The sequence below is a fragment of the Bufo gargarizans genome, chromosome 1 (assembly GCF_014858855.1).
Source record: "Bufo gargarizans isolate SCDJY-AF-19 chromosome 1, ASM1485885v1, whole genome shotgun sequence".
Lineage (NCBI taxonomy): Eukaryota > Metazoa > Chordata > Amphibia > Anura > Bufonidae > Bufo > Bufo gargarizans.
In genome coordinates this window covers 660,042,683-660,057,393 of record NC_058080.1, presented here as the reverse complement: position 1 = coordinate 660,057,393, position 14,711 = coordinate 660,042,683, and the positions used below count along the sequence as shown (strand labels likewise).

Genomic DNA, 14,711 nt, shown 5'->3' with positions numbered 1-14,711 from the left:
CCTGTGCGATCTAGCACAGGGCAAGGGAGCGCATCGGAGCAGGAGATGCTCCGACACTAACATCAGGGGGCTGCCTGAGTGAAAATATGGGTATGTCCGGGTATGACCCTGGACAACCCCTTTAAGGGAAACAGAGAAATATATTATTGTTAAGGTTAAAGAGGAAATTGCTGATAAAGGACAGTTTCCCAGGGAGGAAACTATTTACAACATGAAATAATTGGGGAGTAGGGGGTGCATGACACCAGCCTGGATTTTGGAATAAAATGTTCCGAGCAGTCAGTGGGTTCAGGACGTGAACAGAATGCGATATGTGTGCCGATTTCACCCTGTATAAGTCATCGGCTGGAACCAGGGTTGCCAACCCAAACTTTTCTTTTTTCTGCACAATTTATCTCAAAACCAACATTTTTTACGGACAAATTGGAAAAGCATAATGAATGATAAATATTATAAGTAATAAGTTTCTAGAGCTCAATGTACTGATTAGAACTCATTACCAGCACTTACTGTGAGCTGTAAAATGATGATGATTACCAAAAAAGAAAAAAAAAAATCAAATGAAGACGTGTTTTTTTTAACGGACACAGTTAAAAAATAAATTAATAATAATTTTTACAGGCTGTCCAGAAATTTCTGGACAGTTGGCAACCCTGGTGTGAACCCTTTGTACACGCACTACTGGCAAGTAAGCAATAATTATTTAGAGGCATAATGTATATGAAATGAACCGTCAGAGATACAGTGCCACATGGAACATAACAGTGCATGGTGAAGATTGGTACTGATCATGTGTATAAGGCTAAAGACATGTTAAGCGTGCCGGAGAAGTGTGTAATGCCTTTGTAAAGCACACTGACATGTCATAGGGCTGTAAAGCCTCATTCACACGTCTGTGTCCATGCTCAAATCCATGAGCAGGTGGTCAGTGATGTATCTGTGAAGCTGTCCGTGAAGGATCCGTGTTGGGTCCGTGTGTCCGTTTTTTGCTGTCCATGTTGCATCCGTGTTTCACTGACACCGAACAGCTAAAAAATTATTTTCAAAGCATCTCTTCTTAATGATCCGTGAAACACAGATGGCATACTTGTTGCACCTGTGCTTTTCACGGACCCATAGGCTATAATGGACGTGATGGATCCGTGAACACAGACAAAATGGAGCATGCATCCGTGCAAATAAAACAGACCACGGACCGTGCTAAAACACTGATGTGTGAATACACACATTAAAATGAATGGGGACGTGTGCTGTCGGTGGAGAACAAGTACAGCACACGTGTGAATGGGGCTTAATGGTGCTGTTATATTGGGAGAGTTACACCATACAGTCATACCTTGCGAAGAGCCTAGAAGCTGCAGGTTTAACTTTCCCCTGAATATCTTCTGACAGCTATAATGCCAAATAATTAGGCTGCAGTTTTCAAAACCATGACCTCGAGTAAAACCATGCCTATATCTTGAGCATCGAGTCTGACCACTAAATGCATGCTTTTAACAAGGCCAAGACTGGGGAGAATATTAAGCAAGGGTCTGTGCTGCATTTCTTTAGACCAGACAGGTCACCAGCATTGGTTCTTGAGGACTAAAGCATCTCAGACTCACACCACTGTGAAGATACTGAACATAACAGACGAGGCCCAAAGGGTACTGAATTGACTTACGATGAGCCCATAGACGTCTGCAGAACTGGAAATTTAGAATTTTATATTGCAAGTCAGAACAATAGGAATAAATCCATGAAAACACATTGTTCTCTTTAGCTTGTAGAAAACTTAAACTAAAATTCCTATGTAGACTTCTTCAGCAGGCAGCCATTTTGCATGTCCTCATGCACACGACCATGTTTTTCATTCATGTGCTCTCCTCATTTTTTGCAGACAGCACAGTTCATTTCTATCGATGTGTTATTCCGTTCCTCGGATTATAGAGCATGCCCTATTCCTTGGCGGATGAGAACAGACTTTTCTACGGATGGGAGTGAGAAAAACACAAAATGCACCTGGAAGATATCCAAAATACAGGCACAGTCGTGTGCATTAGGCCTTATGCACACAAACGTATTTTCTTTGCGTCAGTTCCGTTTTTGACTGTATTCAGAACCATTCATTTCAATGGGTCCGCAAAAAAAAAAAAAAAACTGAAGTTACTCCATGTGCATTCTGTTTCTGTATGTCCGTTCCGCAAAAAAACATGTCCTATTATTGTCCGCATTACGGACAAGGATAGTACTGTTCTATTAGGGGCTAGCTGTTCCGTTCTGCAAAATATGGAATGCACACGGATGTCATCTGTATTTTTTGTGGATAAGTTTGTTTTTTTGCAGACCGCAAAATACATACGGTCGTGTGCATAAGACCTTATAGTGAACAAAAGCAGATATTTCCAAAATTCAAGAGATCAGCACTTACTGTTATTTTCGCTTTATAGGATGTATTTTTTTCCCTCCAAAATTGGAGGGAAAATAGCATTGCGTCTTATAAAGCGAATTCTAGTAGTCGTTTCCATCTTGGAAGCACACAGTAGCATGTACTAGGCGTGAGGAACAGCGAGAGAAACACTGCTAGCGCTGGTTGCACTGATTGTTCCCTCTTCCTCTCCCGGCCCATGCTGCACTGTCCTGACTGCGTACAGTGTTAGTACCTAGTGCGCGCACTACGACCTGACGCTGTGTAATGTCAGCTCACAGTGCAGAGCGGGCCCAGAGAAGACCAGGGAGTGGTGAGTGCAGGTCGCCCTCTGGAAAGGTAAGTCTATTTAGTTATTTTTGGAACGATCAGAGGGTCTGAAATGTGTTTCTTATCTGAGTTTCTGATATGGGAATCCAATTTTGCATATTGGACTGAGCTAGGAAAGTATGACCAGGTGCCATCACACAATCTATATGATCTTCCTGTATGTGGCAGGAACTTGACGACATCAAGAAATTGTGGAAAACATTCTGATCAAACTCAATTACTCTCAGATACTGTATCCCATTAAAGGGGTTGTCCGGGTTCAGAGCTGAACCCGGACATACCTCCATTTTCACCCAGGCAGTCCCCCTGACTTGAGCATTGGAGCAGTTCATGCTCCGATGCTCTCCTTTGCCCTGCGGTAAATCGCGCAGGGCAAATACATCTTCAGGAGTTCCGGTGATGAACCTGGCTCTCCATGGGGCTGCCAGGAAGCCCGGTGACATCACCGGCACTGATGGGCAGGCTTTAGCACAGATGGGGCAGCACTAAAACACGGCCATCAGAGCCAGTGACGTCAACAAACACTCCGCCCGGCAGTGAGTTATTGTAAAAAAAAAAGAGCCCGTGCCCTGTGCGATCTAGCACAGGGCAAGGGAGCGCATCGGAGCAGGAGATGCTCCGACACTAACATCAGGGGGCTGCCTGAGTGAAAATATGGGTATGTCCGGGTATGACCCTGGACAACCCCTTTAAGGGAAACAGAGAAATATATTATTGTTAAGGTTAAAGAGGAAATTGCTGATAAAGGACAGTTTCCCAGGGAGGAAACTATTTACAACATGAAATAATTGGGGAGTAGGGGGTGCATGACACCAGCCTGGATTTTGGAATAAAATGTTCCGAGCAGTCAGTGGGTTCAGGACGTGAACAGAATGTGATATGTGTGCCGATTTCACCCTGTATAAGTCATCGGCTGGAACCAGGGTTGCCAACCCAAACTTTTCTTTTTTCTGCACAATTTATCTCAAAACCAACATTTTTTACGGACAAATTGGAAAAGCATAATGAATGATAAATATTATAAGTAATAAGTTTCTAGAGCTCAATTTACTGATTAGAACTCATTACCAGCACTTACTGTGAGCTGTAAAATGATGATGATTACCAAAAAAGAAAAAAAAAAATCAAATGAAGACGTGTTTTTTTTAACGGACACAGTTAAAAAATAAATAAATAATAATTTTTACAGGCTGTCCAGAAATTTCTGGACAGTTGGCAACCCTGGTGTGAACCCTTTGTACACGCACTACTGGCAAGTAAGCAATAATTATTTAGAGGCATAATGTATATGAAATGAACAGCGAGAGAAACACTGCTAGCGCTGGTTGCACTGATTGTTCCCTCTTCCTCTCCCGGCCCATGCTGCACTGTCCTGACTGCGTACAGTGTTAGTACCTAGTGCGCGCACTACGACCTGACGCTGTGTAATGTCAGCTCACAGTGCACAGCGGGCCCAGAGAAGACCAGGGAGTGGTGAGTGCAGGTCGCCCTCTGGAAAGGTAAGTCTATTTAGTTATTTTTGGAACGATCAGAGGGTCTGAAATGTGTTTCTTATCTGAGTTTCTGATATGGGAATTTGATATGGGGGGTATCTGACCGGAGGTCTGATATGGGGGGTATCTGACCGGAGGTCTGATATGGGGGGTATCTGACCGGAGGTCTGATATGGGGGGTATCTGACCGGAGGTCTGAGATGGGGGGTATCTGACCGGAGGTCTGATATGGGGGGTATCTGACCGGAGGTCTGATATGGGGGGTATCTGACCGGAGGTCTGATATGGGGGGTATCTGACCGGAGGTCTGATATGGGGGGTATCTGACCGGAGGTCTGATATGGGGGTATCTGACCGGAGGTCTGATATGGGGGGTATCTGACCGGAGGTCTGATATGGGGGGTATCTGACCGGAGGTCTGATATGGGGGGTATCTGACCGGAGGTCTGATATGGGGGGTATCTGACCGGAGGTCTGATATGGGGGGTATCTGACCGGAGGTCTGATATGGGGGGTATCTGACCGGAGGTCTGATATGGGGGGTATCTGACCGGAGGTCTGATATGGGGGGTATCTGACCGGAGGTCTGATATGGGGGGTATCTGACCGGAGGTCTGATATGGGGGGTATCTGACCGGAGGTCTGATATGGGGGGTATCTGACCGGAGGTCTGATATGGGGGGTATCTGACCGGAGGTCTGATATGGGGGGTATCTGACCGGAGGTCTGATATGGGGGGTATCTGACCGGAGGTCTGATATGGGGGGTATCTGACCGGAGGTCTGATATGGGGGGTATCTGACCGGAGGTCTGATATGGGGGGTATCTGACCGGAGGTCTGATATGGGGGGTATCTGACCGGAGGTCTGATATGGGGGGTATCTGACCGGAGGTCTGATATGGGGGGTATCTGACCAGAGGTCTGATATGGGGGGTATCTGACCGGAGGTCTGATATGGGGGGTATCTGATCAGAGGTCTGATACGGGGGTATCTGATCAGAGGTCTGATACAGGGGTCTGATCAGAGGTCTGATACAGGGGTCTGATCAGAGGTCTGATACAGGGGTCTGATACAGGGGTCTGATACAGGAGTCTACTCGGAGGTCTGATGAAGATTGGGGGTTTAATTCAGGGCTCTGTTGAAAAATATTTTTTTCTTAATTTCCTCTCCTAAAAAAACCTATAGTTGCATCTCATAAGCTGGCGTGTCTTATAAAGCAAAAATACAGTATTCACTTCTGCAGCTGAATTATATTTCCCAGCAACAGTGTGTCAATAGAATTACCCTCTTCATTTTACATAATACATTTTCCAAAGCAATGTTCAGCATCATCTGTCTGGCTTTTGTTAATGCCAAGCTTAAAATTAGACAGATGTTTAACTGCCAAAGATGGGGGCAAAAGTAAAAAAAAAAATAATAATAAAAAAAAGTGAAAATTTATATTGTAGAAATAAGGATTACCGTAAATAAAAGTAAAGCAGGAAAAAACAAAACAAAACAAAAAAAAAAAAACGGTGTCTAATACCTAGTGGCAAAAAAGAAATAAACCAGGCAATACATACAAACGACACCAGATCCAATCTTACCTTGTCGAAGAAGTTGATATCACACAAGCATTTTCTGAAGAGCTGAATGTCCGCCTCCAGCGAGTGGTCAGAAGACTGACGCCGGGTTAATGTCAGCACTCCAGAGGACCAACAAAAACGTAAAAAAGAATCCTGATTGATTGTAGCGGTGCAGAAGTCAAGGGGAGGAAGCTCCTGAAAACTGGAGGTAATGGAAGGACATTAACAAGTGCACACAACGCCCCTGCAGCATTCATAAGTCAGTCGTCTGTTTAGGATCCAACGTGGGCACGTGTACAGGAGAGAAGGACTCTGCCTGCGCTCTGATCTCGTATAATGAGATGAACTCTGCTCATTATCCCCATGTAATGCAATTGGGATTACACGGCACTACCTAGCAGCACTCCTACTGACCGAGAGAGCAGATCCGGAGTGGACGGCTGACTGGTAATAACAGACAGTGCCTCGGGGGAGCCCCAGCATTGTTTAAGCAGGTATAAACAAGCCAGGCTTTCATAACAAAATGTACCAGTAGTCAGGGACACCCTCGTGTCATGCAAATGGCAACATCCCCGACAGGAATGACATAGGCTCTGCGCAAAGGAATTTCACTAAACTGGAGACTTTCTGGCCGGGCTGAATAGTTCAGACGCTGACTCTACAGAACCGGTCTACAAAATGCATCAGAAATACAGAAACGTTTGGAAGAAAAACAGGCAAGTCCTGGCTGAGGGCGCACAAGCAAAATAAAACGGCATAAACCATCCAAGACTAGGAACCTATTGCTTCTTCATTTGCATATAGTAAAACATAATGAACCATATGAACATGGGACCAACACAGATGCCTTCAGCTGCCAAGCGCCCATGTAACAGGTCAGCCAGTGTCAGATACAAATCTGCTGATAGAGGGCCTTTAAAGGATACACCAGGAGCTTTCTAGGTACATACAGCAAACAGGCACTGAGAACACAGGTGATTCAGCATAGGTAGACTGCTCTACAGGTGAGGAACCTGGGTGATAACACCTATGGGAGCTGTAATGGCAGCCATGATGGTTGTCATACTATCTAAGAAACAGCTTTTAAAGCAAATCTGTCAAAGGATTTATTTTGCCCTATCTGACGGCAGGAAATGATAGGGGAGAGAAGCTGAGCTCTGTGATATATAGGCTTATATGATTTGGAGCAGGACTTCTGAGTAAATCCTGAGAGGACTCCTAGGAGAGACAGCGAGAGTCCTGATTACCCCGCCCACACACAATGATTGACAGCTGTCCCTGCATCAGTCTGTGTGTACACAGAAGGCTGTCAATCATTGTGTGTGGGCGGGGTAATCAGGACTCTCGCTGTCTTTCCTAGGAGTCCTCTCAGGATTTACTCTGCTTTTTACTCAGAAGTCCTGCTCCAAATCACAAAAACCTATATATCCAAGAGCTTAGCTTCTTTCCCTCCATCATATTCTGATGTCAGACAAGGCAGCAGAAACCCTCTGATAGGTTCCCGCTATAGAACGTGAACGAACAGATAGACTGTAGGATATTTACTAGTGGTCTTTTTACCTTTGGGGGCTCTCCCGCTATGTATATATCACATTCTATAGCAATATCTGGTGCAATAAACAAATATAACCGGTCTGTGAGCGACTGAACCTGATTAGGTTTAATGAAGGACAGAACCATTCCCGATGACACAGGCTTCCCGCAGTGCAGGAGACATGCTGTCATTTACTGTAAATGGAGATAAATGACATAATTGCAGCTCGTGAAGTTTACAGGAGACCAAATGACCGTGTGCACAACCTACACTCAGCAGATGGACGCTTTCTAGACTGAATCCACGTTGGGGCTCCATGGCATGTGCCGCTACTACAAGACTTCTCTACGAGGAAGAAAGTCATGTGCAGCTTTCTGACCGTCGCCACAATCAGAATTGATGTGTCCCACCGTGGCCAGTGACTTTCTGCCCTATAGGAACAAAATAAAACCTGTTTATCCACGGCTCCAATCTGTAGGGGTCTCCTGGAGTAGCATTTCTATCAATAGACTGGCATAATGGCCATGCTGTGTAATAATCCATGGGCACTGATGGGCAGAATAACAGTCTGCTTAATTATTCTGCCCAATAAAATAAATTTAACCCCTTAAGGGCCACCCACTGTCTTCTGTTGTCGATGTTTTAGAGGGAGCACAGCGCTTCTGTGAGCACTCCCGCTCTACAAAATGAACTGTAACTAACAGCTCCGATTCTTACAGCGGCCAGGATCAGAGGTAGCTCCAAACCCAACTGTTAACCCTTTGATTGCCACAGTTTATGACCGCTTTATGATCTGTTCGAAGGCTGGGTAAGCCCTGTGCAGTCAGCCCTGGGGACCCAGAAAGGACTATTAGAGCTCACTGGTGTTACCCCAACACCAGCCTGTGCCATAGAGACACAGAGTGTAATGTATTAGCGTACAGGAGTATGTTAAATACATTATAAGTATTAAAGTATTTTGTAAGACAGTATTTCCTTAATGGGACTATTAAAAAAATTTAATAAAAATTTAAATAAAACTTGCAAAAAAAGAAATAAATTAAAGGGAACCTGTCACCTGGATTTTGGGTATAGAGCTGAGGACATGGGCTGCTAGATGGCCGATAGCACATCCGCAATATCCAGTCCCCAAAGCTCTGTGTGCTTTTATTGGGTCAAAACACTATTTGACAGATATGTAAATAAACCTTAGAGTAGTCCTGTCTGCTCCATGCTTCAGAGATGAGTCCAGCGTTCTCCGACTCTGAGCCCAGCACCGCCCCACATCCTCCGAATCTCCTCCTTGCTCCCTGACAAAGCTAGAACGCCGTAATCTCGCGATGCGCGAGCTAGCGCATATGCAGTTCGTTCCCTGAGGCTGATGCCAGCAGAGGGAAGGAACACTATGCAGACACTGTGCATGCGCTAGCTCGCGCATTGCAAGATTACGGCGCTCTAGCTATGTGACATCGGGGAGCAAGAAGGAGATTCGGAGTATGCGGAGCAGTGCTGGGCTCCGGAAACGTTAGTAACAGCTCCTTGGGCTTCTTACTTAGCTCATTTACACATATATATAAAATCGTTGTTGTTTTTTTACACAATAAAAGCACACAGAGCTTTGGGGAATGGATATTGCGGATGTGCTAGCGGCCATCTAGCAACCCATGTCCTCAGCTCTATACACAAAATCCCGGTAACAGGTTCCCTTTAAAGGATTATTTTACATAAAATACATTTTGTTGTGCATACATTAGGTAAAAAATACACTTAGGTAGAATACAAACAGGTATCCACATGACCAAAATAACCTGAACAACTCATTTAACAGGTTATCAAAGTGAAATGTGTACAGTGTAAACAATAAAGTAAAAAAAGGCAATGTCAAAAATGTATGGGCTCAGATGACCCGAAGTAAGTTATTCACGAAGCCGCGCGTGACTTCACTGAATAACTTCGCTAGTTGGTTTTTAAAGTGGAAAATCACTTTAAAACTTGAAACCGAACTCGGCTTCGGTTCTGACTGGTATCTTGGAACCAAAGCCAAGTTCAGTTTCAAGTTTTAAAGTGGTTTTCCACTTTAAAAATCAACTACCGAAGTTACACGTGACTTCGTGAATAACTTACTTTGGCTCATCAGAGCCAATACATTCTAATACTGTACGGAGATGAATCTCCGTACAGTATTATTCCAAAGTTTTGAACAAAGAGACTTTGGATGTAGCATCCAAAGCTTGCTTCGCTCAACACTAATGGAGAGGCAAAAAATAGCTGGTCATTAAGACTACCTGCGGATTACACTCGGTTTTTCCATGTGGATTCTCGTACGGAAAAACCGCAGCATAATACAGCACCAGCAAAGTGTATGAGATTAGATGAATCTCGAGCACCCTAAGCTTTTTCATTCCATGCAGATTCCGCATGGATTTTGAAATCTACAGCATATAAATTCTTTGTGGGGCTCTTTTGTGCAGATTTCACCCTTTTCTATACAGCAAAACCACTTCAAACCTCCAGCAAAAACTGCAACACATAACAGTACACACAGTAACACATACGTTGTGGCACAGATTTGGTGAGGAAACCACAGAAATCCATGCTGAATTTCTGGAAGACATCCCGCACCCATGTGCAGAGATAGCCTAAGGGGTTAATTCTCACAAACCCTTAAATCAGGGGTGCACAACCTGCGGCCCGGGGGCCACATGCGGCCCTCGATTCCATTCTTTGCGGCCCCAACCATATGGTAACAGATTTGTATGCCTATGTCTAGTGTCTGCTCACATGTATCTTTCATATATTTTCCCATTAGATGGGAGTACTAGAAGTGTAACCAGACATTAATTATATATACTGTATGTTTAATATGCCATAAATACAGTATTTCAGTTGGCAATACCTCCTTTAAGTTATATTTTCGGCCCTTGGAATTGGTTCAGGCTGACCATGTGGCCCCCAACTAGAAAAGGTTGGGCACCCCTGTCTTAAATCATTGAGACCCACCAAGATCTATTAATAAGCATCCTATAAAATCTGAATGGACCATACGTAGAATAAGATTTTTTTTATTTTTTTTTATTTTTATTTTTTATAATTCAATCCTGCAGATGCTGTAAACTTAGGGTATGTCTACGTATCGATTTTGGCAGTGATCAAGAATCGCAGTGTTGCGGGGCTACAACAGGAATGAATGGGGTTGCAGCACAACTCTGACGTTTCCTGTGACTACAACACGCAAATCCCCAAAAATCCAGCAGTGTGGAATTTTTTGCAATTCGCGTGTTGTGGCCACAGCAAGCGTGGAAGTTGCGCCACAACCTCATTTATTCCTATGGCAGCTCTGCTACACTGCGATTCTTGGTCGCACAACATCACTCGCAGCTAAAATTGCCCTGTAGACATACCCTAAGACAGGCTGCCTAAACCTGCGCCAGATTTATCACAGTGCAACGCATCTATCTAAGATCCATCAAATTGTACCTGAAATGTGTTAAACTTCCCCAAATTTTGCCGCAATTTACAAGTGTCTAGACACACTCACATTACTTTCACACTCGCGTTTCCGTTTAGTCCTCATGCAGTCTGAAGGGAAAGAGATCCGTTCAGGATGCATAAGGACGTCTTCCGTTCCGGCAGCATTCCGTTTTGTGACCAGACACAAAACCTCTGCAAGCTGCGGTTTTGTGTCCGGTCATAACGGAGAAAAACGGATCAGTCACTGAAAACGATGTAAGTCAATGGTGACGGATCCGTTCTTTTTCAGAGCCTAAAAAAAAACAGATCCATCACATTGACTTTCAATGTATTTACTGACGGATCCGTTTGCTTCCGTTTTGATTTCACACGACCGCATTCTACCATGCAAAATCAAAACGGAGCCTTTTAATTCCGGTATGGAGATCTTCTGCCGGATCTCAAAAACGGAATTAACAACGCAAGTGTGACAGTATCCTTAGTAAATGTGGGCCACCATGTGTGGCCATCATGCAGGCACATAATGGGTTGGCACAGTCATAAAGCAGTTCCTTAGAAGATATTATACCTTACTTGTCTGAGCATTGCCTGTTACAGACAACCACCCAGGAGATCCGCCCGTTGTACCCAGTCCAGCTTGATGCAGGAAAGCCGCAGCCATTATGCAGCAAGTATGGCTTTTCATGGTATTAATCAATCCATTCATTCTTAACATATAAATAGTGGTCCCAAGAAGGTAGGACTTCTCTCTAGGACATCCAAATGCACTAATAGTGTATAGATTATGGAAGGGTTGTCCTCCAGGCATGTCATAAACATCAGACTCTCATGGAACTCCCATTCAAGTCAATTCATGGTGTGCCCCAACCCAGTTATAAAATTAGAATGGTGGCCAAAAATACGTAGCTGATCTACTCACTTCTTTAAAACCTGGACCAATTTCGTGTGACCGTGACGTATAGCAACCTCTACAGGGGTCTCCCCTTCTTTGTTCACTCTACTTAGTGCAGATGTCCCACCAGGAAGATGCAGGAGGTACTGTGATAGCTCTGTCAATCCCCATCTCACTGTAAGATGAAGCAGGGTTTCATGGCAAAGGCTGTCTGCAAGATAAATATAGAGATTTATTATAGCACATCATTGGTCAGATTCATTACGGATATATCTCTAGACACTGTTATATAAGGCACTTATTAGGTCACGCCTACAACATGGTGTAACAGGGGTTTACTGATGGAAGTCCTGGAAGATGTTGTCAGCAACCACCTGCCACAGAAACCCAACAGTTTATATGTTCTGACCCTGGCCGTTACTGCTGAATGTCACTTGACGGACATTACAGATTGCTATTCTTGTTATGGGCTTTTACCCATTCAGACTGGAAGATTCTTGTTGAACAACGCTTTTCACGGTTTAATGTGTATGACTGACCCATAATGAGAAAGTGAAGGCAACATTTTAGACATCTTTGCAAATTTATTAAAAAAGGAAAAACTAACATTTCCAGTGGACATAATTATTCAGAGCCTTTACTATGACAATTGAAATTTATCTCTGGGGGCCTCAGATTTCTCTTGACCATCTTTGAGATGTTTCTACACCTTGGTTGGAGTCCACCTGCATGCAGTTGATTATATAGGTTTTGGACACATCCCTGTATACATAAGGTCTCACAGCTGACAATGCTTATCAGAGCAAAAGCCATGAGAAGGAAAGAACTGCCTGTAGAGCTCAGAGACAGGATTGTGTGGAGGCACAGATCTGGTGTAGGGTACAAATAATACTGCTGCACTGAAAGGTTCCAAGAGCATAGTGGTCTATTTTATTCTTAAATGGAAGAAGTTTGGAACAACCAGGACTCTTCCTAGAGCTGGCTGCTCCACCAAACTAAGCAATCAGGGAGAAGGGCCTTGGAAAGAGAGGTGACCAAGAACCTAGCAGTCACTGTGTGACTTCCAAAGGTCCTGTGTGCAGATGGGGACTGGAACATGGAGACACTGGAGGCAGTGTGGAGGACTGGAGCGGCAGGGAGCAGTTAGGTATTAGAGAGGCAGCCTGCTGGCAATACCAAAAAACTCATTATACCAGGAGAACTCTTTAAGGCTCCATTATACATGAAAATATCAGGAATAAACATTCGTACAAATGCCCATTCCCAATAATTGCCCTGTGTAACCGCGACATTGAAAACCTGATGAAGGAGAAAAGGCTTGTTAAATCAGGTGTAAGCACCACTAAAGCGGCACTCAAAATCATCAATTTTGGGCAGTGTCCTATATAAGCAGGGATATGTTGCCCAAAAACAAGGAATCTGTATGGGTCAAGCAATTTCAGGAGCTATTGTACGTGTCCATACAGGGCAGGTGATTGCTTCATGTAAATGCAGCTCTAACTTTCGCTCATGATCAGGCTATTATCTGGAACAAATGGTTTCTTCCCAATAATTGCCTGGTCAGTCTGCCCATGTAACGTGGCCTTTAGATACTTTTATGCCTTAGGATAAATCATTCTGTATAAACTCAGCCTTAGACGAGAGAGAAAATACTGTACACAATTATACACATATTGCACCTTTATCATCGGTACAAGCTATGGAAAACAGTCGATAACTTTGTAATGTAAATTGCTACAGCAAGATAAGCAAAGAAAGTCAAATGGCAATGCTCAATATTACTATGTTTTCTATGATATCTACATCTCACACACGTCTATCAGGAAAGGACTGAAACAGATTGTCTTCAAGTAAACATTTTACTCATTGTGGGCTAAAAATCATTTTTTCAATTGGTCTTTATTAAAAATATTGAGCCATTCTGTTACAAAGGGTTAACTGCTTTTCTAGCTGTGTGAATTGTACTTTTTACTTTCACTTTGTGCCTAATAACCCTTATCTCTAAATTGCTAAAAAGGTAATAAACATCAGCAAGATAAGAATTGAGCTTTAATAAGTGTTTATAAGGTCAGAGATCAGTGATAAGGAGCCGTTGGGAGCAGAGAGAAAATACAGATCCTGCTAGCAGATAAACTCAAAGCTGTGCAGGGAAAACGGCTCATCATTTTTAATAAAGACCGATTGAAAAAATGATATTTAGCTCAAAATGAGTACAACGCAATAACAAAAAAAAAAAATTGCCACCAAAAGGTGTGCACAGCCTTTAAAGATCACATGTCAGCATAATCAGCTTTATTAACCCAGGCATATTGCCTTGTAGGGTTGATTCTGTCAAATAAAATGAAAAATCGGTTGTATGGTTACCAAGAAAAAGGGTTTATTATTTAAGCAAACAAGTGTTTTAAAGCACCAAGGGGCATTAAAACACTTGTTTAAGGCTAGGGTTACACAGTGGCACGTGTCACACAACATTTATTGTAATAATAGTCTATGGTGTAGCACTGACACATGCTGCGGCTGTGACACAGCAGACGCAAAAAATCCATCCGAGTTGGATTTTTGTGCAATTGTTGCGTTGCAGTCACAGCTTGTCTCAGTATCACACCATAAACTGCCATTACAATAAATATCACGCGATATTAGTGCAACATACATGTCGCAATGTAGTTGTACCCTTTTTGTCGCCTCCGCCTAATAGGACTGATCCTGCTGACAGGCTCTCTTGATTTCACAGATGCGCATAGAGAAACTCGAAGATTTAGAGAATGTCTTATAAGATTTTTACTCTATGTGGTTCCTGTACTCTCAGGAACTCCCCAGCCGTCCCTACATGGCTGGCCACCATCTACACACCACATTAGGTCTATCTGCCTGTATGCGCTGCTCAGTTACACTCACCCTAGCCTCATTTTTTCTAGATTGTTTATTTTATTAACCTAATGGGGTTGTCTAAGATTTTGACAGACTACTTAGGGATAGGTCATCAATATCAGATTGGTGGACTCCCACCAGTCAGGTCTTTGAAGAGGCTATGGTGC

At 43.5% G+C, this 14,711-nt stretch overlaps 1 protein-coding gene across 1 annotated transcript in view; it reads right to left on the bottom strand.

The window, feature by feature from the left end:
• The window catches only part of ARHGEF28 (Rho guanine nucleotide exchange factor 28), a 238,675-nt gene that overhangs the window by 151,533 nt on the left and 72,431 nt on the right, over positions 1–14,711 (bottom strand). Inside the window, 2 exon segments of the mRNA XM_044276054.1 lie at positions 5,819–5,999; positions 11,701–11,884. Of these exon segments, the coding sequence (XP_044131989.1) occupies positions 5,819–5,999; positions 11,701–11,884 (365 nt within the window).